Raw genomic sequence first — 26684 nt, 5'->3', positions numbered from 1 at the left:
GTATACAGCGAATGACTTCGATTTATGCTTCTGCTAATGTTTTGGAAGTGTTTAGTTTGTAGACAGTGCTAGATTGGCTCATGTAATAGGGAGGTGATCATTTTTGTTTTAGATAGATTGGAAAATTTAGAAGGGCATATATTTTATTTTAAACTTAAAGCTTAATAGTATTGTTGAAAGTTCTTTAATTCAACTGTAATTCTAAGTACACTTGTGTTATCACTGAAAAGATCTGAATGCTATTAAGATGTTATATAAATTATGTGCCCTTTTTCACATTTTGTAGTGATCAGCAAAGCTATAAAACGTTGAGGTTATGTCCTGTGTACCTTCTGGAAAATGGAATGAAGCTCCCACTCTAGTTGGGGGAGGTATACGGGGCGTAGAGGTACTGAAAGCCACATTTGTGCCTTTCCAATGCAGGGCTGCTGTGGATCCAAAATTGCCCATGGCATAACTTAAGCAGCTGAAGCACCACAGTGTCATTTGAAATGACCCTGCCCTCCTCATACCCCCCCCCCCCCCCAAGGCTTGTGGAAGTGGTCTCCTAAGACAGCCTGTTACCAATTAAATCTGCTTCTGCTTCTGCATGCTGCATAGTGGAAGAGAGTACCTACATGGGTAATGAGAGGGCAAAAAAATGAAGGAAGAGACTGTAGGAAAGGAAACTGGATAAGAGAAGATACTCCTTTGTGTGGTTGGTAGGATTAATAGGCGATGGTATGTGGAAATCAACAATGGAATTGGTACTTATAATGCTAACATATTACAAAAGGAAATTTGTTATACAGCTGTTAAATGTAGTTTTTATATTTAATCCCTATGTTGTATTTTTACAATATTTCACTACACATTGAGGCAGTATTACTTGGGGAACTGAGGCAAGAATGTAGAGGGAGCTAGGGATGTTAAGAAGCATGTAATTCATTAATCATGTAGGCGACACAAATTTTGTCAGCTACACAATTATCGATGTGGGATAGCACTCAGTCCTGGCTCATGCCGGTTGAGCAACTCCCCCTGCTGCAGCTCTGCAGAAAAAAAGTAATTTAGGAGCCAGGCAGGCAACTCGGCTCAGTCCTTGCTTGTGGTGGTCCTGGGAGCTACCCCCAGTGCAGCTCTGCATTAAAAGTATTTTAGAAGCTGGGCAGGCAGGCAGCCCAGCTCAGTCTCAGCTTGTACTGGGTCCTCTCTTCACCTGCATGCCCATCCAGCTCCTAAATTACTTTTTCTGCAGAGCCACAGAGGGGGTAGCTCTTGGGACTCAGTGTGAGCTTAGACTGAGCCATGCTGCTGGCAGCCCTCTAAAAAATTTACTTGGGGGCAGGAGGAATGTGTGTAGTCAATAGCATTAACTGATAAGCTTTTGCTTATCGTTTAACAGTCTAAACTGTTACATCCCTAGAGGGAGCCCTTAAAGTATACTGGATCTTAGCTTTCTTCCCAATTTGTCCAACATAATCTTTTAAATTGGTAAACCAATTACAAGTTAAGGGCCAGATTCATCAATACTCTTTGGCTGTTTTCTGCTGCTTCGTGGTATTGTAGAATCTGTCCTCTATGTATATTTCTGTTTTTTAAAAAGGATTTAAGGTGGATACCACATATCTTCAAATAACTAGAAATATGGTAGGGTAACATTCTCTCTGGATTTCTTGAATAATGTTTGTATAAGAAATTTTAAATAATTTTTAAATTAATCTGACAAACAGTGTAATGTTAAGTGACTTTACAGCATTTCATATTTTAATCCCTTTAGATTCTTCTAAATGTAATCTTCTTTGAGTGATGTCCCTGTGGGTGCTCCACTGTTGGTGTCGGGTTGTCCCAACGCCGCAGATCGGAGTTTTCCCTAGCAGTAGCTGGCCAGACCACACATGCGTGGTAGGCACCTCATGCTGTTCGTGCCCTTGTGTTTGTGCGCGCGGTCCAGGTCCCACCAGTTTGTTCATTACCACTCTTGATCGCAGATGGAGCGAGCTCCTCACTTCACAGAATTTAGTCAGAAGAAATGTTCATAGTTAGTTAATTAAAATCCTATTAGAGTAAGGTTATAGTTAGTAATTAGATATCTTTTTCTTTCTCTGCTTGGCTTAAAAAAACCACGCTGCTGTCGGCTGTTGTAAAGGCCACACACACACAAAAAAAAACCCCACCCCAATCCCCCCAAAAAAAACAAACGAAGAAGAAAATGGAACTGTTGGTTGACAAAATCCTATTGCCACTACAAATATCATGCCAGGTTCACCTATTTTTAAAAAATGCGATCCATGTTGTGACCCCATGCCTGCGTCAGATGGCCACTCTTCATCTATCAGGTGCCTAGGGGAAACACATATAGCACAGAAGTACCCCCATTGCTCTAAAGTGACTACTACAGCGCGACGAAACAGGGAAATGTGACTCCACATGCTCCTGTTCAAAAAGGCCCTTCAACCATCAGATGCGCCTTCTACGCCTTGTTGGGTGTCAGGTGAGAAATGCAGAGCCACTTCCCCTAATTCAGGCTCATTAGCTAAGGAAAGGGCCTTGCTGGAGCGGCCTTTACCGCCAAATTCATCCACCTGGGTCAGCATCAGTGATAAATCAGGCACATCCAGCATCAGTTCCTCCTGCTCTAAGGATGCCTCACAAATAAAATCACGGCATGCAGCACCGCCGGCGCTGGCCATTACGACCGCCACACTGGCATTGAAATCTACACAAACGCCAACTACGGCACCAACCATCCTGGGAGCCAAAGACCAGTCTCCTTCTATGGCACCACCTGCACCAAGTGAACTGCCGGCACCTTCTAAGGCTCATTCAAAACTAATAAAGAGATACCAAGGTCTCTTACCCCAGCACCAATAACTTGCTCTCTGGTGCCAGCTTCACGTGCACCTCCTTCACCAGCACCAATGTATGCTACTGATCAGGACACACATGCCCATTGGCAGGGCTTGACAAACGGCGGCGAAAACCACTCGCCAGCCCCGTACTGCGCATGCACAAGAGCCACATTGTGCATGCGCGTGCCGCGAATGAATGGGGCGCGCGGCTGAAATCTACTCGCCACGGGTGAGTAGATTGTATAGTTTGTCGAGCCCTGTCCATAAGAGACACTATAGATGTGTCTCCCCCTACTCTCCAGTGCCGTACTATGTATCTACTTGAGATGTGCTCCATCAGCACCTATGATTATCTTCCTTCCTCAAAACATTTGGTTAGATACTCTAGGTCTCCGACATTACCAGCATGTGCAATCCATTATGAGGATTGCAGGAGTATCTTCTCCTCTAGACATTCTTCCTCCTCAAGGTCTTAGTATGAGTACCAGAGACGCAGACAGAACCATGATCCTCTGCCCTGTTGGACTACACAATATCATTATCTCCATGCTGTTATCGATGCCATTCTACACCTTCTTCTGTCCCAGCTTGTAAACTCCCTGCTACTTCACCTCCTAAAGGACCTCTGCTCCTCACCAATGACCTGAACTTGAGGAAGCAGAGCTGTGTCTGAATCGGAACAGCCACCTGACACCTCACCCACAGACCAGTCCTCTTCCCCTCTGGACGAGGAAGTGATACTTGAGCAGGAGTGGGCAATAATTTTTGGCTGGGGGCCACTTCAAAAATTATTGAAGTGACCCCGGGCTGGCCCAGAAGGGGCGGGGCCTAATATTGAAGGGGTGGGGTCAGAATGCTTCTGGGCTTCCCCACCTCCAGACCATAATTGGTCTGGGGATGGGGAAGCCCCCGTGCCCCATCCTTCCCACTAGGCACCCATGCCTCTTGTAGGGCGGGAAGAGGCTTCACACAATCCCCTGACCTCGGCCCTGATTGGCCTGGGGGCAGGGGAAGTGCGGGAAGACTCCACCCACTGTGTGAGGAGTGTGCGGCACTATGAAGTGCCACACACTCCTCGCAGGGCTGGGATAGGGCAAAGGAAGCTTTGCGCAGCTCCCCCGCCTCCAGGCCTTGATTGGCCTGGTTGTGGGGAGAGCGCGCAAAGCTTCCTCCCATCCTACCCCCACCCAGCGGGTGAGCTGTGTGAAGCTTCCCTTGCCCTGCTCCTGCCGTGCATGAACGTACGGCACTTTGAAGTTCCGTGTGCTCCTTGCAGGGTGGGGGGGAAGGGGGAGGAAACTTCACACAGCTCCCCTGCCCCCAGGCCAATCAGGGCTTGGAGGTGGGGGGGGAGGTGCGTAATGTCTCCTTCCTCCCTGCGAGCAGTACGTGGCGCTTCAAAGTGCCACGTGCTGCTCACTGGGTGGGAGGAATCTTTACACGCTACCCCACCCAGACCCTAAATGGCCCGGGGGTGGGGGAGCGGCAGGGCGTCCGCAGGCCAGATCAACCCACTTGGCCAGCTGGATCCGGCCTGTGGAGGCCCTTTTGCCCACCCCTTTACTTTAGGATACCTCACCTACGGATGACCTGAAACAATTTCAGGACTCGTTTAAGAGAGTGACAGCCAGTCAGGATGTTCGGTTGTCTAATGTACGACAGAAGCAGCACCATCTCCTTAAGACTCTCCAATGCTCCCAAGGGGCAAAATTTGCATTGCCCATTGATGAGGCTGTTATGGAAGTGGCTGATGAGATATGGCAGTCCCCAACCTCTATCCCACCCACTAACAAACGGGCTGACAAAAAGTATTTTGTCCCTCCCAAGGGCTTGGACTTTCTTTTCTCCCACCCACAACCAAACTCCTTGGTAGTTGATGCAGCCCAGCAGAGAGCTAAGATGCCACAGTACAAGAACACTGCAGCAAACAAGAGTAAGTGCATGGACCTCTTCGGTAGAAAGGTCTATTCCTCATCTATCTTGCAACTACGCATTGCAAACTATTTAGCTCTCCTAACAGCACGACTTCGATAATTATTCAAAACTCACTGGTCTCATGGAACATTTACCAGTTAATAAATGGTCACTTTTAAAGGCGATTGTTCAAGAGGGTTATACAACTGCACAAACTGCTTTGCAAATGGCTCTTGACATGGCGGATACAGCAGCATACTCCACCACAACCTCCGTCGTGATACAGAGAGCATCCTGCCTACAGTCGGCCGCTGTCCTAAAGGAGCTAAAATCCAAAGTAGAAGACCTCCCCTTCAGCAAACACAAGTTGTTTGTGGAAAACAACACACAAGCAAGGACTCTAGAACAAGTCTGCGGACACTGGGCATGTACCCCCCCTTCCTCCGGTCGTCAAAAACGGTATACGCTGTACCAAAAGCACTGTGAATTTGCATACTTGAAATACCAACAAAGGGGATCCAGTCAATCCCATAGCAGACAGAACCCTCTAAGAAAGCACCCACAAAATAACCATATGGCTGCTCAGTAGAACAGTAGCCAGCAGGTTGGAGGTATTAGTCAGGGGTATGCTAGACCTCCCCCTCATAGGGCTGTGCCAAGACCAGTTTCCTATCTTCCAACATCATCTGAAACCATTTTACCGCCACTGGACCTCCATTACAACCAACCGCTGGGTTCTCAAAATCGTTGCATTTGGTTACGCCATCCCGTTTACACCCTTTCCCTGAACCTCTCCACCTTCCCCATCCCTCTTCAGGGATCCTTCTTACGAGGACCCATTAAAGCAAGAGTTCCATTGCCTTCTCTCCATCGGTTCAGGGGCGAGGGCTTCTACTCTCACTACTTCCTCAGCCAGAAGCATACAGGCGGTTGGAGGCTCATTGTCGATCTTCGAAAACTCAATAGGTACCTCCATAAACAGCGGTTCAAAATGGTTAGCCTGGCAGCCATAATCCCAGCTCTGGACAAGGGGGACTGGTTCGCAGCCCTTGACCTACAAGATGCCTACTTCCACATCACTATCCATCCTACTCACAGATGTTTTCTCAGGGTTGCAATAGCATCAGAACATTTCCAGTACCGTGTTCTACCTTATGGCCTTTCTTCCGCACCCAGAGTTTTCTCAAAAACACTTGCAGTGGTTGCGGCCTACCTTCGTCAACAGGGCATCATAATACTTCCTTACCTCAATGATTGTTTAATAAAAGGCTCTTCCTTTACGGAAACACTCAATGACAAATGTATTGAGGGAAATATTTGAATCCCTAGGCCTTATTATCAACAATCAGAAATCTACACTGCACCCAGCTCAGTCCCTGGAATTCATAGAAGCTCATTTGGACTCCACCACAGCATGGGCATACCTACTGTCTGAGGTTCCAGGCAATACAAGACCTCATCACAATTCTGACCATGAGCCCTGCAGTGCCAGTGTTTACCTGCCTTCAGCTCGTGGGGCATATGGCAGTGACAACATATGTAGTTTCTTGTGCGTGTCTGAACTTTTGAGGCCTGCAACACTGGCTGGCCTCCGTATATGTTCCATCCAGACACAATATCCACAAACATGTCTTTATTCCACCTAATGTCACCAACTCCTTCAGTGGACTAACGCACAGAATTTGCTCACGGGTGTTCCATTCCATCTGGACCAACCCACCATACAGATAACTACAGATGCAGCCTTACTCAGATGGGTAGCACACTTGGGCAGTCATTTTGCCCAGGGTCTATGGTCTGCAAAAGAAACATCACTCCATATAAATCTGTTGGAATTGAGAGCAGTTGCCAACGCATGCAAATACTTCAACACACATTTGCAATACTATTGTCAGGACACTTACCAACAATATGACGACAATATATTACATAAACCTTTAGGGTGGTGCCTGATCACAGTCCTTCTGTGCTGAAGCCATACGCCTATGGAACTGGTGCATCATACCTACCTGGCATTACCAATGTCTTAGAAGATGTGTTAAGCAAGCATTTTGTACAAGACCACAAGTGGGAGCTACATCACCAGGATTTTTATCCTATATTCTGTCATTGGGGATTTCCCCAAATAGACCTTTTCACCTCATGCAAGAATGCCAAATGCCCTCAGTACTGTTCCTGGGTGGGAATGGGACCGGGATCACTAGGGGATGCCTTTTTCCTAGATTGGAAGGCCCTCCCCACTTTACACATTTCCTCCAACCCTACTCACTAATCCAAGAGTCCTCAAAGATCAACAAGGACAGGGCGATAGTAATACTCATAGCCCCATTCTGGGTCCATCAAATGTAATTTCCCTATCTTTATTAATGTCTCTCTATCCACCCTATTACTTCTCCATATGTAACGATCTATTGACTCAGAAACAGGGCACTCTGGTGCATCCCCAGCCTCATGTTCTATGCCTGATAGCCTGGTTCTTCATTGGTTCCAGGAATCCAAGGTGAGATGTTCAGACCATGTGAAAGAGGTTTTGATGCACAGCAGGAAACATACAATGGGTTCTACTTACCTACAGAAATGGCACAGATTTGTCTCATGGTATACAGGTAGACGACTTGAACCGTTTTCGGTCCCATTGCACCAGATTTTGGGGTACATTCTCTCTCTAAAACAATCTGAGCTAGCTATACAGAGTGCATTTGGCAGTGATCACCACTTTCCGTCATACAATAGACAGTTTCTTTGTAGTGGGGGTGTGAAAACACTAAAACATTCAAGGATTTGTGCAATCTTAACCCACCGCATAGGACACCACCACCGATCTGGAACCTAGAAATGGTCCTAGATACCCTTATCTGACCTCCATTCAAACCACTAGCCACCTGCCCACTATCTGGGCTTATGACCAAGGTAGTTTTCCTACTAGCCATAACATCCACTCATAGAGTTAGTGAACTGGCTGCCCTCATGAAAACACCACCATACACCGTATTCAATATTGTGAGCCCACCCTTCCTTCATTCCAAAAGTGTGTTCAGATTTTCACATCAGTGAGCCAGTTGTTCTTCCATCTTTCTACCCTAAGCCACACGCATCTCAGCGGGAGGCGACTCTTCACACCCTTGATGTGTGCAAAGCACTTGCCTTTTGTATTGACAAAACCCAATCCTTTTGTAAGTCGCACTGTCTCATAGTTTCCATAGTGGAGCACTCCAAGGGTATCAGTTTCAGCACAATGCATATCCAGACTCATAGTATCTTGCATCACCCAATGCTACAGCGCTGAAAACAAACAACTTCCTGGAACACCCAGGGCTCACTCCACAAGAGCCGTAGCAACATCTACCTCTTTCCTACAAGGGATATTTGCCGGGCAGCCATGTGGTCCTTGCACCATACTTTGATGAAGCATTATGCGATCTCTAAACACCTGACTAACAATACATCAGTAGCCTTGGCAGTACTATCCACAGCCATCAAAAAGTGACTCTGAGACCTGCCTGCCCTCTAGTCTAGAATATTGCTACAAAATCACCAACAGTGGAGCACCCACGGGGACATCACTCGAAGAAGAGGAGGAAATTACTCACCTGGTGCAGTAAGGACGGTTCTTCGAGATGTGTGTCTCTGTGGGTGCTCCACTATCCGCCCTCCTCCCCTCTTCGGAGCTTCTGTTCTCTAATTATATCTTTCAGATATTCAGGCGGACATGAGGAATTGGCGGAAGCCGGATCGCGTGCGTGAATGGCGTGAGGCACCTACCACGCACATGCGGTCCGGCCAGCTACTGCTAGGGAAAACTCCAATCTGCGGAGCCGGGATGACCCAACACCAACAGTGGAGCACCCATGGGGGGAGACATGTCGAAGAACTCACTACTGCATAAGGTGATTAACTTGATTTTGGGGAAATATTACACGATCTGAAGATATATTTTCACCCTTAAGTTATTCAACCTTCATTTTAATTCTGAGAATAAAATACATTTTTTTAGTTATGTGATGCATGCAATGAATAATCTGAAAAAAGCAATAACCAGTGGGGTGGGGTGAACAGTACAAATCTGAGAATCCCCCTTTATTTTTTTCTCTGGGTCTTGGATGCCCTTCTTTTCCACATAAGTCTATAGGCATGAGGTCTGTCTCTGTGTTCCTGATGCTCTTCATATTATTATAATTTTGTTTGAGAGATTTTTTTTCTTTTTTTCATGTGGTGGTCTAGTCATAAGAGGTATCTTGCATTGTTTTAACTTCCTGAGAAGTATTATCCCAGGTTCTTCTCTCCTTGTTCCTCTAGTACAAAACATAAGATTTACACCATGACTGTTTGTGTATTGGTAAGCTATTGATAAGACTGACAGATGTCAGGCTTCAAAAAGGTATTGAGTTGGGAAAGGTTTGGTCACAGGCTGAGGCCTGCTTCCTTAGTAAACTTTGAACTTGCCTGAGTGGTAAGAGAACTTGTGGGAAAATGGGACTAAAGGCTTAGGTTGAGGGGGAGGGTGGTAATCTACTAATATACCTTGTCTTAAAAACTCTACTACATTCTCTCTCTGGTTTCTCTTCCTGCTCTTTCTGTAGTAGTCAGGTCATTCTGACTTTCTAAGCAATAGGTAGGTGACATGGCCAATGCCATTTTCTAGAGAAGACTTCAGTTCAAATTAGACAGCACTATCTTTCTCTGAAACTTTGCTGCTGCTTTTTTTTCTTCCCAAAAAGTTATGGAAGAACCATATCTCAGATAAGGAATATCATCAGTATTTGGCAGCACAGCCCTTGGACAGGAGGATATGACTAGTCAAAGGAAAACTCTGCATATAACTCGAATCAAAAAGTTTCATAAGTGGGTCTCCAGTATGGGAAGGCTTGTCATGCATTGTCATGCTAGGTTTGTGCCTGTGTAATTTGGAGGTTGCTTTGGATGAAGTAATGGTTTTGTCTTGCCATTGGCTCCTCTGCTTTTCTCTTCCAGGTCTAGAATATGGTCTTTCCCAAAGCCTAATATTGGGGGTTCACTTAACTTTCTCCTTTCTTCTTTGAGAAGTGTCCCTAAGGGGCCACACTGCATGTAGGTTTGTGTCCTTGTGCTGCTCATCAGAGAACTCTGATAGATTGATCAGTTTGGCCCTGCACATAAGCTGTCCCTCCGTTGGCTCAGCAATATAATCAATAGTATGCCAAACAACATCGGAGCCTTGAAGCTAGCCTTCATCTTTGGCCATGTCAATACTATCATCTTGAGACTGACAGTCACCATTGATGCTGCCTTCCACTTCAAGAATTTGGATACTCAAAAGACCAGTACTGGGGCTCTGGTACTGACTGCCCTGAACTCTAAAATCTCCACAAGCATCATGCCACACATGTCAGTTCTCCAGTGAGAATCAGAAAACAGGAGGAGGTTGAATCTTGTTGTTCTTTACATGCATCTTATAATGTCCATTACCAATAAGGGCCTTAACATCCTTACTATCCACCAGCACCTTTCCTGCCATGCTGTGATCTTACTGGGATCCATGGATGGCACTTATACATCACACCTCCTGAATATCTAATGTGGCCCACCATAAATCAATAGCCACCCCATTGGCCTCTGCATCAAGAGCCTTTGCATTTCCAGAATAGATGGAGGAAGAGGAGGCTAACGTGGATGAAGAGGTCATGCCTCAGCCAATATCTTGTACTCTTCAGCAGATGAAGCAGTGATGCTCTCTTTGCCATCTGTAATAAGCTTTCAAGCTATTACAAGAACTAACTTGAGAGTGGCACACTCTGCAATTACCTCTAACGAATGTAAAAGTATTACACTGTAAATTGATAAACATTATGTACTCCTCTTCCATATCAGTGAGGCTCTCTTGGATCCCTCCAAGCTTTTATGGCAAACTCTTTGCACCACTTGTGAGGGAGCTGATTAAAAATACTACATCCCACCTAATGATGCAGAATTTATTTTGTCTCACTGCCCCCTAATTCTAGAATTGTGAATGCTGTTAACCCCAGGCAAAGTCCACCCTATTAGATAGGGCCACAATTCAATGGGGAGCCCAAACATTTTTGGTTTCATGTATAACTGTAGTCTTAACTCCTGTTGCCTGTACTGCTCAGGGTCCTAATTGGATTGAAACAGGAGAAATTAGTAGCTATCCTCATAACACTGAGAAAAATGTAGTTCTCAGCTAGTTTGCATGCCTCTGCAATTTCTCCTCCTCCTTCCCTTGGCCAGTACTCTGGGTTGAATTTCATTGGGTCCTGTTGACTTAAAGAATACTTAGATAAGTTAGATATATTTAACCCCTTCTTTCCCTATTTTGGCTTGTTTTTTCCTCTCCTGCTGTTAATATTGATTGTGCGAAGTAGGTGGTCATAATTAACCTTTTTGGTGAAGACTGAAGCAAAATAGGCATTAAATACCTCAGCGGTTTTGATGTAATCAATTATAAGCTATTCTTCTCTGCTAAACAGCGCTTCTGTGCTATACATTGTCTTTCGCTGGCATCCAATATATTTGAAGACCCCCTTCTTATTGCCTTTTTGTGTAACTCATTTAGTGGATTTGTCTTTTTGATATTTGTCCCTAAATGCTTGTTGTTCTTTTTATTCATCCTTAGCAGTTAGTCCACATATCTACTTTCCGTAGGATTCCTTTTTGATTTATCAAGTAATTGAATATCTTCTGATGAAGCCATAGTGACCTCTTACTGGTCTTCCTATAAAAAATGAGTCCAGTGATACTTTAAAGACTTAACAAATTTATTAGGACATAAGCTTTTGTGTTATACAACTCATTTATTTAGATGCTAGATGAGAACATGGCTACCCCTCTGAAACCTGGTTGTTTTATCTTTCCTTTACATCAGAGTAATTTACAGTTGTGCCTTTGATGATTCCTTGAGAAACTGTCCAGTCCCCTGAACTCCTTTTTCCCCTTAGATGAGTGGTTCTCAACTCGTTTCAGTCCACGGACCACCAGGTCAATCAAAAAATTTTTGTGGACCGCCTCCTTTTTGAGACATGATAAAAAAGAGCAGACAACAAACATTTTGGTTTGAAATATATTTATTACTAACAGATTTTTGGTGCCTGCCCACACTGTGTGACTTTGGACAATGTTCCTGTGGACCACCGAAAAAGTCACCATGGACCACAAGTTGAGAACCACAGCCTTAGATTTTCTACCCTTGCGACCTAACTTTACCAGTTCTTAGTTTTATTCTACTTTTAAAATTCCACTATCTTTATTCTGCTGTTTGCTCCTTCCTTTCCTTAGAATAGTCAAATCTACCATTTTGTGATCACTTTACACAAATTGCCTTCCACCTTCAGATCTGCAGCTATTTCTCCATGTCACTCAGAATCAAATCTAAAATGTTTTACCCCCTAGTTAATTCCTCCACTTATTAAAACAAATTGTCTTTAGTATTTACAAGAATGTATTGGACATTTTGTGTTTCCTGTTGCTGCTTGTGCTATTGAGCTGCTCTTTGTTGGCAGAGCTCTCCCACAGCTTGGTATAAAAGCTGGGTCAGTTGCACAAATGGCTGGGAGGGAACCTGCAATATCATGTGGTTTTTTTTTTTTTTGTGAATTCTGGCTCTGCTTACCCATAACTGTTGTTGTTCTAATATATTGCTGCTGAAAATTGACACACTCAACTTTTTCACCCACTTGTTAGCAGTCCTCCGGCTTCTTGGAAGAGGTGGGGGAAAGCATCTGGGGCAGTGGGATGCCTTACAATCCCTCGTTTAACTATTTAAGTCAAAGAGAGGAAAACTAGTGGCTTCAACTGACAATATTTCTCTAGATGCTTCTACAGTCACAGTGTTGAGTATGAATCTACAGCCGGTAATAATGTTTTGCAGAGTTATCTATAGGATATCTTTTGAATTTTTTTTTGCCATCTTGCCAGACTCCTCTTAGGTTTTTTACCTGTGACAAGACAATGAATGCATATACTGTTTGTTGCCTTCTTCCTTATTACAATATTTCACATTAGGTCAGTACTTTACATTAGGTTGGTCCGCCACTGCCAAGTCCTATCTCCAGAGTCTTCAGAGTAGTGTGCCTGGAGCTGCGGCTCCTACTGTACATGCATCACACATGTGTAAGCCTCTCCCCCTTCAGTTCTTTCTCTACTGCCTTTGGTCACATACAGAGCTCAGCAGTGTTCCCAAACCGATTCTGCATTTAGATAAGTAAACACAGTTTTTCCCCAGTTCTTACTTGTAGTTAGATTTTCCCTTGTTAGCTGTTACTTAAAAACAAAAAATAAGTTTTTCTTCCCATAGATAGATGAGGCTCACATCTCACAGAATTGCCCTCACTGTGTTAAACTTTAAGGATATGTCTAAACTACATCCCCTTTTCGATAAAGGGATGTGAATTAGACATATTGAAATGTAAATGAAGCTGGGATTTGAATTTCCCATGCTTCATTTGCATAATGGTGGCCTCAGCTTTTTTTTGAAAAGCCACTTTTCGGGGGGGGGGGGGGAACGTGGTCAAGACGGGGATCTTTTGACAGAAATGCCCCGTTTCGAAAGATCCTGTAAACCTCGGTGTTTTTTCCCCCAAAAAGCGGCTTTTTGAAAAAAAGCCGCGGCTGCGATTATGCAAATGAAGCACGGGAAATTCAAATCCCGGCTTCATTTACAATTTCGATATGTCTAATTGACATCCCTTTATCAAAAAAGGGATGTAGTTTAGACATACCCTAAGCTACAGCGTGGAGTGACAAGACTTATGCCCAAGCTGGAAAAATTGCTAAGACTAGCCTCAGATCTGGGCCAACAGTCTGATAAGCCCCAGGCGCAAAAGGACAAAAACTCTTCAGAGAAACCCACCTCCTCGTTACCTCAGGAGGTTCCAGCACTTAAATGCTCTTCTCTCATGTACACGGTGCCAAGAGTGATTCTGGTACCACATCTTAAGTACTTATGATGCACCAGATGTATCCGGCATCACCATGAAAGCAGGAAATGCAAAACCCTGCTCCAAGGCCACAGGCTTCAAGTTGCATGTCTAGAGTGTCACCATAACTACCAGCACCAGCGTTTCATTGCTGGCATTGCATCTGCCTCTGGTGGTGCACATAGCTCTGGGCATAGCTGTAGACACTGACTGTTTCGCCTGGCTGCTTGGTGCTGAGACATCATTTGGCACCACAGGTGGCAGTGGTGCAGCCAATCACGACACTGTCTGTGCCAGCACAGCAGTATACGCAACATAGAGACCTCCTGGTCTCCTCAACTTTCAAGTCACCTTTTCTCGGCACCAATATTACATCCGGTCTCGGTGCCAAGGTACCAGGAGAATGGCTAGAAAGTTTTTTTTAGTAACTTGGACAAGGAGGTGGATGTCATCTTTTCACCTCAATTCCCCTCCCATGGATTATTCTGTGTACTCGGCCAGAACCCATCCCTCACACTCCAGACATAGGGACATGCCACCTTGGTATAACAATCAATGGGTGCCACCACCCATGCCCTACACACAATGGCAGTACTGGAGTCTGCGGCAGCCTCACTGTAAACATCTCCAATCATGTAAATGTATTTCAGTGCCTCAACTTTGTCCTCCACCACAATCCCCATCCTCTCAATGGTAACGTGCAATACAAGGGGACCAGTCTGACTCCTCACCTGACACTAATGAATCATCCTCCCCAGATGAAGTGATGATGCCTCTTCCTTCCACTACAGCAGATGATTTTTCATACTTCCAAGATCTTTTGAAATGTATGTCTGCGGAACTCAATATTCCTATACAGAAAGTGTATGAGAATCAGTATGAGTTGACTGACATTTTACTAACCACTATGACTTTGAAGATAGCCCTACCAATTAACCCAGCCAAGATGGAACCAGCAAAAACGATCTGGCAAACACCAGCAACTGCCACCCCAACATGCAGCCAGGCTGACAAGAAATATTACATTATCCCCAAAGGATCAGAATTTCTTTTTACACATCTTGCACCTAATTCCCTGGTTGTGGAGGCAGCACACCAAAAGACTAAGCGGCAGCATTTTAGATCCATTCCATCTGATCATGACAACAAAAGGCTTTTGATCTTTTTGGACAAAAAGTCCGTGTCGTCCATGCTACAATTCTGAGTTGCAAATTACACAGCATTATTAAGCCAACACAACCATTGAAATTATTCCAAACAAAATGATTTTATTTCAGACATTCCTGAGCCCAAGAAACAACAATTCAAAGATGTAATTGCAAAGAGTCATACAATCTCAAGGACGGACCTACTGGGCTGTCATGATGTGAAGAGACTCATGGTTCAATGTTGCAGTCTTCCCTAGAGAGATCCAGTCCCTGGTAAGGGATCTCCCATTCGATGCACAGAAGCTCTTTGCAGCAAACACCAGTGAAGTGTTGCATTCCATGAAAGAATCTAGGACAATGCTCAGGTCTCTTGGCACTGATAATCCTGCAATAACAAGATGAGAGTACAGTATCAACCATACCCTAGGCCCAGATACTCCCAATATATTCAGCAATATAATAGGATCAACACCAACAAAACCACAATAGAGGCGGGGTCAATGGCAATGTCAATCATCTAACAGCTCACAGCAATTGCAGCAATCCACCAAGCAAATTTGAGATGTAAGTTGAGGGTCATGAAAACCTTTTGCCAATTCCAACAGCAACCATACCATGTAAACTATTCCAACACCATCTTTTACCATTTCTTAACAACTGGAGAAGGATAACATCTGATAAGTGGGTTCTCCAAATAATCAAGCTTAGATATACGATTCCCTTTGCCAACACCCCCTACCCATCCATCTGCCCAGTCCCTCTTCAAAGACCACTATCATGAGGAGCTTCTCCAATAAGACGTTGACCATCTGTTACAACTGGGGCAATTGAGTTAGTCCCATCTCAGTACAGGAGGAAGGATTTTTACTTCCATTACTTCCTCACGGAGAAGAATTTGGGAGGATGGTGACCCATTCTTGATCTTCTAGAAAACAAGTTACTTAGTCTTTTGGGAGTTTAAAATGCTGCCTCTTTGTTACCCTCTGATTTGACTAAACAAGTGCCCAGCAAGAAGGGAGTGATGAACTTCATTTTAAATTAAGTAATTTTTCTTAAAATACTTCAGTAAAATACAAGGGTGGTTATGAAGAGGTCTCAGCACCCTGACATTCTGTAACTTGAAGCTAAATAATTAATAGAACTGAGATCTGAAGACTACAGTTATCATAAATACACTGCAGAGTACAGTAGGCATGTCTTGATATTTTGAAATGGTTAAACTTGTTTTTATGTCTAAACACCTATATTACTAGCCTGGTGATGCAGATCATTCCATTTTACAGTACACCTACATGACTTCTTAGTGTCAATGAGATACAGGTTTCCTAGTAACCCATATTTTAAAATGTAATTAAAATAATTCTGTTCTGTTGATGGTGTAATTAACTTTTGCTTGTAAGATAGAATTTTTGTCTCAGTTTAAATATTTTTGTAACAATTTAATCAGAGTAGGATGTCCTGAGAGAATAATTACATTATTATTCAGTAGTTATTTAATAGTGACATTAATGATCTGAATTATTATTAGAGGAAAAAAATACTTCACAAATCTTCCTTTCCTGGAAATGTAGATTAGAATTTCCCCCTAGTTGAAAGAAAGTAGGTAGGAACAACACCAGTTGTTACAGTAGTTTGTGTGAAATTGGAAAACTAATATGTTTAGGAGTATGCCTGAAGGCCTACTGCATTAGACACAGAAAAGAAAACTGTGACAAAAATAGTTTGGGAGCATAATACAGTAAAATCTTATTCCATGGACAAGTTAGTGAGAGAAAAGTAGGGAGGGTTATAATTTGATGAATAAAAATTCTACAGGATAATAATTTCAATGGTGTCATGGTGGTGGTGACTCACTGCTCCCTTACACCGTTGACGCTGAACTTCAGTTCCTCTGGTGAAAATTTTGATAATGTAATGTTGTTGGAAATAGCTCAAGCTAGGGATTGTTCAAAAGCCCTTTCTTCCACGAACAGAATGATACCAAGCATGATAAGTTGTGTATGGAGACAGATATTTGAAAAAATGTTTTAAAATCAACTTTTAAAAATTACACTTCAGTACTGAGAGGCACTGCTTACGTAAAAATGACAACCACTTTGGCTAATTCTGGGGAAATTAGCTTTCATATGTATAGCTAAAAACATTTATTCATCAGTCATCAGTTGCATCTCTGCTAGGGCACCACTGTCATACTGATCTTCATCACAGCTGTACTCACATATCTCCATACAAGGCAGGCTGCTGGCCAATCATTTGCAGGTGTTTTTTCACACAAGCATTTGATTAGCTGAAGGATTGATTCTGGAGTGGGTAGTGTTTCACACACAACTTGTGTGATCAATCCATCCTCCAAGACTGATGGAGGAGGATAGTTTTTGGATGTGCACGCTTATCTCAGACACATTACCTTGCTTGATAATTTGCCCTCTCACCAATGGCAATTTTTCTCCATGTGTCAGCATCCTGGAAAACATCCTCTGCAAGTGTTGTAATGTGGGTCTTTATATGGTAAACTTGGGATACTGACTCCTCTAGTGCATTTATGACTTTATCAGTGACACTCTCAGCCATTCTGGACTTCTTCAGATTGAGGGACAAAGTCTTTAAAGTAGGGGTGGCCAACCCATGACTCATGAGCCACATGCGGGTCTTCAAAGAAAAAATTGGGCATTCATGGCTCTGAAAGGGGCAGCATGTTTCTGTCTGAGAGAAAGAGACAGAGTTGCAGTGTCCTGTGTGGACTTCAAAATGGCCACCTTAAAGGGCAATGCCTGCTCTGCTCTTAAAAGGGTGGCAGCTGGGCCCTTTTTTTGTTTTCCTTTCTCGAGCAAACGCGGCAGCTGGGTTGTTTGTTGGTGGTGGTTTTTTGGGTTTTTTTTGTTTGTTTTGCTTTTGCTCAAGAACTTTTTTCCCTTGTCTCTTTGCACTGTATCCACCACTATTTTGGCTCTTCCTCTGTAACGGGTTGGCCACCCCTTAAAGGCTGAATCAAATTATTTCCAGTGAGATAATTTGATTTTCCATTCAATCTTCCAGTAGTATCACATCCAGAAAGAGTATGGAAACCTGCCAGTGCAGTGGCTTTTAATGATCTGTGTGATAGAAAGCATCTTTGAGAGGCATATGGAGGAGACTCAGCTGCAGGCATAAAAACAGAATCTTGGAGAATTCTTGGGTAGAGTGTCACAGAGGGCACTAGATCATCTCTGTGCAAAAATCCAAGAGTTTCGGAGCAGCTCTCTGTAGCATTGATGGCATTGGCAAGCAATTTAGTTTCTGCCTCTTCACAAAAACGATGAAGCAACTTCACTGAACAGTTCAAGGCAGCAACTTCATTACTCCATGCAACTACAACAGTTCTTCAGGCAGTCCCTTGAATGTTGTAGCATTTTTCCTGTAAGATACATGGTTAACTTGATCTCTGCAAGTATGAGACAAGTATGGAGATATTTGTGGGGCCAATTATTTTGGTTTGGACTAGTACAATACCATTGAGTCTCTACTCTCTGGTAATATTTTTAATCTGTTCTTTTGCATAGATGTCAAACACAGGGTAGAATTAGTACTGTATCTGAAGCCCCATAAGTGTTCAACCATATCTCAGCAGGTATTAATGGTTTCTGATTTGACATCCATATCATCTATGATTACTAGGTTGAAAGGCCTATGCAGCCATAAAGTACTGGTCATGTTGCCAGTAGATGCTGGCATAGGAAGATCTTGAAGGTTGTGCATTGGTTTGTGTTTTTGCCTGGCACATTTGAACTGTTCCATTGCATTCAAACATCAATTGTGGTGCCACAAAATGCTATTACTTTCCCAAAGTCTCACATAACTCAACATCACTGTGAGATCTGGACATAACCAGCAGATGAGCAAACAATGAGTGAAGCCCAGAGATTGACAGAGCTCTGGAGAATTCTGTAGGATTGAAAGGCTTCATAAGTCATGACCCAGAGTATTCATTCTTTAGCTAGCATATCAGTAAAGATTGCTGCTATCATTATATTAATGAGTTTCCATCAATCATATGTACAAGTAAGGTCCTTCTTAGCATTTAACAGCACCTAATGAGCCTACATTGTGCTTGGTTATTTCTGGAGTAGTATCCCAGTTTAATTTGAAATTCATTGGAGTTCTGAAGTTGTCAGGAGAGAACAACTATGTGCTGCTGTTCCCCCTAAATCTCTCTCTCTCACATTTCATTGCTCTATTTTCACATTCTAGGACTTTAACTGTACAAACTGCATAAAAAGGCGTTTTTAACAATCCAATTTCTGTTTTGAAATTCCTCCTGTATATCAGGGTCAGACTTCTCTTTTTGCAGTGAGGTACCCTGGTGTCATTGCAGCAGAGTTGGCTCAAATGAGAGCAAAAAAGTATTTTAGAAAGTCTTCCAGTTCTGCAAGATGCAAATTCCAATTAGCAATCCTGACTGATCAAATAAAGAACAGCAAAATCTCAGCCATCTTAATATATTACGGTACCATCACCAAAGTTGGTTTTGTCATTGATTTTAAACCTCATTCAATTTCAGTCTGGAACCTGATGCACTCCCTGCCTTCTAATTGTAATAGTGTAGAATTTTAGTTACATCATAATTCATCTTATTTGTGTGTCTTGGTGTGCTATTGTAATTTTAATCAGTAATATTAAAAGTATTTTCTGTCTTCTTAGACTTTAACAGGAAATGTTCATTAATTTGTGTATTTATAAAAACAGTCATAAGCATATTTTCCGATCCTTATAATAATAGGACTGGAAGGGACCTCAATAAGTCATCTAGTTCAGTCTCCTCCACTCCTATCAGGATGTATTTATCTAGACCAGGGCTACTCAAAATGCAGCCCATGGGCCTCATGCGGCCTGCAGCCTGTTTGCAGCTCGTGGTGCAGTTTGGGTTTACGCGGGGCTCAACATGTGGCCCACGGGTGGGATCCTTTGAACATGGCCTCCAATGGGAACATGCTGCACAATGGCAAAGCTTCTTCTAGGCAGGGTAAGCACTGAAAGATGCAAGCAGATGGGCTGGCTGAAAGTGATAGGTACAGGGTGTCCGTGTTTCTAGTCCCCAGGGAGGAGGTGCCAGGAGTGCTGGGGTGTTGTGTAAAAGAAGCTATTTGCATATATTTGCATGTATATGCAACTACACATATGTTGTGGCCCTCAGCATGTTCTGTGAGTATCATTGTGGCCCCCAGGGCTTCCAAAGTTGAGTAGCCCTGATCTAGACCATTCCTGACAGGTGTTTGGAGATTTTTAAGAGCAGGTTAAACAATGATGGAGACTCCACAACCCCCACAGGCAATTTATTCCAGTACTTAACAACCTTCTCACTAAAAGAAAGGAAGTTTTTCCTAATGTCCAACCTAAACCTCCCTTGCTGCAATTTAAGCCCATTGCGTCTTGTCTTATCCTCAGAGGTTAAGGAGAATAATTTTTCACCCACCTCCTTGTAAGAATTTTTTATGTACTTGAAAATGGTTAAACGTGGCCCCTCTTAGTCTTCTTTCTTCCAGAATAAACAAAACCAGTTTTTTCATTCTTGCCTCATAGATCATATTTTCTAGGCCTTTCATCACTTTTGTTGTGCTTCTCTGGACTTTCTCCAATTTGTTCCCATGTTTCCTAAAATGTGGTGCCTGGTACTGGACACAATACTCCAGTTGAGGTCTAATCACTGCAGAATAGAGTGGAGGAATTATTTTTTTGTGTCTTGCTTATGACACTTCTGCTAATACATGACAGAGAAATATTTGCTTTTTAAAAAAACTGTTATACTTTAGAGACCTGAAAATGTCAGCTCTTACTATAGTCTTGCCACACCTTAGCCAACATGTTCTAAACCACTTTTTTTTTATCTAAGTCAAGACTTTACAACAGCAGCCTTAGAAAATGAGCTCACAAAAACTTGAATGACTCTAATATTAAAAAAACTTTAATATTTATTACTTTATAGGACTTATGCCTCTCTTCTTCGGTTTAACCTTTGTCCTGCGTTCTCTATTGCAGACAGTTGCAAGAGCAACAAAGGCAGAAGGAGCTTGAACGGGAGAGACTGGATCGGGAGAGAATGGAACGAGAGAGGCTGGAGAGAGACAGACTAGAAAGGGAAAGACTTGAGAGGGAACGACTAGAACAGGAGCAGTTGGAGAGAGAGCGGCAAGAAAGGGAGCGGCAGGAACGCCTAGAAAGGGAGAGACAAGAAAGAGAGAGACAAGATCGAGAGAGACTTGAACGACTTGAACGAGAAAGGCAAGAAAGAGAACGGCAGGAACAGTTAGAAAGGGAGCAACTGGAGTGGGAGAGAGAGAGAAGAATTTCAAATGCTGGTAAGAATTTCAAAACTGAAGGTATTCAGACACGGGCTTGGTTGTGTTTGGTCAATGGAGTAGGGTGGGGAGGAGGAGTTGACAGTAAGGATTAGCTTCATTTTTTTTTAACTATTTTCTGGATGGTGAGCCATGATAGATTTTTTTTTCTAAAATTGTCATAGTTTCCAATAATTGAATAAAATGTTTAATTGTTGCTTATTGTTTATTGTATTTTCTAATTGCACAAAAGGTTTTTTAATTTGTTGGCACCTGAAGACATGACCATTTGAAGATTAAATTTTCTAAATGTTTTTTAGACACTTTGATCAATTAAGCAGGACCACAAACATTTTTAGGTATTCTGAAAATGACACCATTGGCTTAAGAGAATCTGTAAACTCTAGAGGTGTCCATATGCATAAGCCAGTTTGGTAACACTGACATCTTATTTCTTTTTCAATTAATATGATTTGTATTACGATGTCAATGGATATATAACTTATAGTAAACTATCTAGCAAGCCAAAGATAAACCAGGAACTAACTTTACCTCTTTGCTTTGTAATATAGAGAGATATGTAATTAAGCATTTCTTAATCAATTACTTAATGCATGTAAGAAATTAAGTGCTGGTGAAACCAATCCATGTAATGTAAAACAAATTGCTTGCGAAGAAAGTACTGATTTCTTTGTATTTCATTTTGAGTATTTTCACTCCTGTATGGAGTGATCTCCTTATTCTGGGGATGGGAAGAGTCAGGTTTACTTACTTACTTATATGATGTTAGTTTTATTGATGAAATTAGAATGAATGTTAAGATCACTACACTTGAGTTGTAAACAAAGATTAAGTTTATGTGGAAAGACCAATTAATTAACCTGTTGCCTAATCCACTTCACTAATGGAATTTGAGAACTTATGCCATATTTCTTTAAATTTCTAGAATGTGCTTATAAATCAAATATTGGCACAAAATAGTTGATGAAACTAAAAGCAGATGTTTATACTATGTAAAAACTTTCCTAACAGTATTTTCACTTGTGCCTAATCTTCTGGTACTAACTGGTCTACATTTATACATTTTGTTTGAATGCTAATTATGTTGCTTCATTAGCTCCCTTTTTCTCTCTCTCCTTTTTTATCCTGCCTTTGCTGCTGCTTTCCATCTTCTGTCCAGCTTCATCTTTCGACAACTCCCTGTATAGCACACCACTTCCTGAATACTCCAGTTGCCAGCCTCCTTCAGCACCTCCTCCATCATATGCAAAAGCAATATCAGCAGCAGGGTCAGATTCCGCTCCGGATTATGCTGTAGTGACTTCTGCACAAGCGACTTCCACTCCCCCTACACCTCCACTAAGGCATTCCGCATCACGTTTTGCTACATCTTTAGGCTCAGCCTTCCACCCTGTTCTTCCCCATTATGCTACAGTTCCTCGTCCTCTGAACAAAAATTCTCAACCACCTTCTCCTGTGAATGCCCCAGCTTCTTTGCCCCCAAATACAAAGTCCATTGTCTGGTCTGCTCCCAGTTTTGCACCACTTCCTCCATCTCCTCCAGTAATGATTAGTAGCCCACCAGGCAAAGCTGCTGGCCCAAAACCTGTCCTGCCAATTTCTGCTTCTAGTTCAGTGTCCCAGATGCACCAGTCTCCTCCTCCTCCTAATGGGCTTCCTGAGTCTGTAACTTACCCAGTTCCTTCACCTTCTACCTCGGGTCCAACGCCGCCGCCACCTCCTCCACCACCACTACCTTCCTTTCCACCTGTCTCACTCTCTGGACCTCAAGCTTCACCTTCTCCAAGCTCCCCTAATGCCTCAACTCCCTCATCCAAGCCTAGTGTTCTCCCTTCTCCCTCTGCAGCTACCCCTGCCTCTGTTGAGAACTCTCTAAACTCTGTGCTGGGAGACTCCTCTGCTTCTGAGCCAGTCTTGCAGGCAGCCTTTCAGCTGATTGAACCTCCGACCCAGCAGGGTAAGGCTTTCTGTTATTGCTACTAATCAACTAATATTGAATGCACCCAAAAACAAGTTGCATCAAAATCCTTAAATGTCTTGAATTAATTAAAAAAAAAAACTTTTGAAAATTGCAGTGATCTTAATGCTGCAACAAAATAGAGTTTTGAAGGATGATGGAAGATATTATAAAGCTCAGAAGATAAGAGTTGGTGTAAGATACTTTATGAAAGATACAAAATACATATCTAGAATTGTTGGGTCTTATTCTCAAATGGTTCTTGTGATTATTCTATGAATTCTGCATCATTCGTTTATTTAGAATTCCCTAAAACTAGGCAGTAATAGTTAATTCCTAATTGCCGTGTAAACAGAGGAGCATATAATGGAGTTTGAAACATGTGAATTGATTTTAATGAAAAGTAATCTGAACCATTTACTGATACTTATGATGTAGCTCAGTTTTTAGCTACATCTGTACTGTGTGAAACTGTGAACACACACAACATGTGGTAGACGAGGCCTACACATGGAGTAACAATGGATTTTAAGTCGACATAAACAAGGATTAAAATATTTACGTATCTATGCATATGTCTGTGCCAGTTAAACTAACTCTATTTAAATGCTAATTTTAGCTGCCCTGGTGCACCTTTTGTGTTAAGAAAAGTTCTTAAATTCATTAACTTGGGATGATGATCTGCAAGCCCAGTGTTTCTGAAAGTGTTCTGCGAAATCACTTTCAGAAACACATTAACTGGCCACCCGGGTTTATTTACTGGCGCCGCGGCCATGGAGCTTCGCGGCTCCCATTGGCTCCATTTCATCCTTTGCAGCCAACGGGAGCCGTGGGAAGAAGTGGGCTGGGCTCCCCTTGGCTGCAAAGGATGAAACGGAGCCAATGGGAGCCACGAGGTTCTGTGGCCGCGGCACCAGTAAACAAACTGGGGCGGCCAGTTAATGTTTCTGAAAGTGATTTCGTGGAACACTTTCAGATACACTGGGCTAGCCAATAATTTATTAAGATTTGTTTTGTGACAATCAGGAAAAAGTGAACAAAAATTAAAGTTCCGTTTCATATATGGTTGGTTTTTTTGTTCTCATGGAATAAGCTCTTTTTGCATTTGTAGTAATACTTACAGTGTTCTTTCCCAGACATACGGCATGTCATTCTGAATTTACTGAATTAAAGGAGGCATATGAAATGTGTTTTTTTCACAAAATTAAAAACAGTTCTTCCTATAAACTTTATCTTACAAGAATAACAATTCTCTAACTTTCTAATTTATTTTGTATGTAATGAAGTTGAAAGTTCTGAAATATTACAGTTAAGATGTATTTATGTAAGTCTAGAACTCAAGAATTTTCAGTTTAACAAACTTTTAAAAGGTTTGTTTAAATGTTTGGGTAGAGTGGGAGCACCTGCTTGCTAGGTGACATTCCATTTTAGGATTGTTATCATGAAAAGACTGACTAATGTCATTGTGTTGCATGGCTAAGGGTTCTCTTAAACTAATCTCTTCTTTTTTTCAGTATTGTGTTCAATATAATGGCTATTAATTTATTTAAACCTCCCCCCCCCCCCCCCCCCGTGGATTATTTGTCCTTTGTTTAAATAAGACAAAATATTTTTCTAATTAATTTAGGAAGACTGTTTTTTCTTAGTATGCACTAAAAAGAAAAGCTCTTATTTCAATGGAAATAAAATCCAGCTTGTCTTAATTCTTAATGTTGTTTTTGTTTCAAATAGGTGTCATCCAAGGACCACCTGCACCTCCTCCCCCTCCTCCACTACCACCTGGCCCAGCCCAGTCTTCAACAGCAATCCCACCTCCCCCAGGTCCACCACCTCCACTTCCACCCTCAGGGCCACCACCACCACCTCCTCTCCCTAGCCAAGTTCCTCCTCCTGTTCCTCCTCCACCACCTGCCCCTCCTCTTCCTGCCTCTGGATTTTCTATGGGATCGATGTCTGAAGACAGTCGCCCTTTAACTGGACTAGCAGCTGCACTCGCTGGAGCCAAACTTAGGAAAGTGTCACGGGTAAATGTAAATCTGGATTTGTCTGTGACTTACACTTCTAATTCTATGAGGGTAACTTTGGAATAATTTCTACTAACATATTAATAATTTAAATAGCAGGAATAGGTCTATCCAAAAAGCAGCCTGACCAATTAAAGCAGTGGTGTTAGATGTATTCATTGAAGCTGTGTTTTATGCCCAGGTGATTTTCTCACATATGTTACATTAGCGTTTTTTGCATGAATGTAAAATCACGAATGTATTAAACAGTTCTCAAATATACTATTTTTTGTGTACTGTCATAGAATGAAGAGTCCTCTAGTCCCTGTGGAGGAGCTTTATCTAAAGCAGACAGTGTTCGTGGAAATGGGCCACTTCCCTTGGGTGGCAGTGGATTAATGGAAGAAATGAGCGCCTTGCTGGCCAGGAGGTAAACATAATTATATTCTTATGCAGTTGTAGATAGTATGATGGTTTCACAGTAATCTTAAGGGATATTATGAATTTCAAAGTCATACCTCTGTCATAAAATGTACCTGCTATTATAATTTGCAACTGAAAAATTACAGAAATATTTTTTCATCCAGTTAATTATGTGCATTCCATAGCACTTTGCATAGTCAATTTTATTTTTATTCATGTGCAGTTAAGGAACAGGTTTACTCTGTGGGTGCCTTTTGCTCAGCAGAGTGGGAGCAAAACCCAACATTTTTAAATGGGAAAATGTAATCCTAAAAACCATAGAAATTGACTAGAAGACTCAGTGGAAAGTTTATATTTGAAAATGCTTTTCACTGTTTTTAAGTTGTTCTAGATTTCAAGGTGTGAAATCCTTAACAATACTAAATAAATATTTTCCATTTTGTAGTTAGAATGGTGAGAGCTATAACTGTGAGAACTATAGCAACTATCTTTTATTCTTAACTCATATTTTTGTTTTGTAGGAGAAGAATTGCTGAAAAGGGATCAACAGAACCAGAGCAGAAAGAGGATAAACCTGTAAATTTTATTATTTTATAATTTTAGTTTGTCTGCTCTGTATTATTTAGTACAAGGCCATATGAGAAAGCTACTCTAGTGGTTAAAATTATAGGTAATTTGCAGTTTTCTTTAATGCAGGGGTACTCAATTTTTGATGGGGAATCACACTCCAAGAATTTGCTAAGTGGTTAAAGGCCACATTCTTCCATGACATTAATGTAGGTGGTATGGGATCTAGGCTAGGGATGTTAGATATCATTTAATTTAATAATTGTGTAACTGCAGCAAATCTTGGCAGTTACACAATTATTCAATGGGCCCCCTGGGGGCGGGGTCAGCAGCTAGTGCTCCTGGCTCCACTCCTGGAGAGCCTCCTGCTACCCCATGCTACTGCCTCTGTGCCAGAGGCAGTAGCGTGGAGTGTCAGGCGGAAGCCAGTCCATGAGGAGCTGGCTTATCAGAGGCAACAGTGGGAGGAGTTCATATAGTTTGGTTTAACCGATAAACCCAGCCTTATCAGTTAATCGTTTACATGAGTATATGCTAACATACCTAATCTGAGATGGAGGTTGGGTGCGGAAGGGGATTCAGGTTCAGGAAGGGGGGCAG

At 42.4% G+C, this 26684-nt stretch overlaps 1 protein-coding gene across 13 annotated transcripts in view; it reads left to right on the top strand.

Annotated features, from left to right (window-relative positions):
• Positions 1 to 26684, top strand: part of ENAH (ENAH actin regulator) — a 192736-nt gene that overhangs the window by 138921 nt on the left and 27131 nt on the right. For 9 of the 13 annotated variants that reach the window (XM_006118028.4, XM_075925286.1, XM_006118031.4 and 6 more), the window contains 5 exons: positions 20815 to 21134; positions 22294 to 23091; positions 24823 to 25115; positions 25400 to 25524; positions 26039 to 26093. In XM_006118028.4, coding sequence (XP_006118090.2) covers positions 20815 to 21134; positions 22294 to 23091; positions 24823 to 25115; positions 25400 to 25524; positions 26039 to 26093 — 1591 coding nt within the window. The remainder of the gene's footprint in view (positions 1 to 20814; positions 21135 to 22293; positions 23092 to 24822; positions 25116 to 25399; positions 25525 to 26038; positions 26094 to 26684) is intronic. The other 4 variants (XM_075925290.1, XM_075925289.1, XM_075925292.1 and 1 more) reach the window with 2 other exon arrangements.

This window comes from Pelodiscus sinensis, chromosome 3 (assembly GCF_049634645.1).
Source record: "Pelodiscus sinensis isolate JC-2024 chromosome 3, ASM4963464v1, whole genome shotgun sequence".
NCBI lineage: Eukaryota > Metazoa > Chordata > Testudines > Trionychidae > Pelodiscus > Pelodiscus sinensis.
The sequence above is the reverse complement of the archived record's forward strand: the minus strand, read 5'-3'. Positions and strand labels throughout refer to the sequence as shown.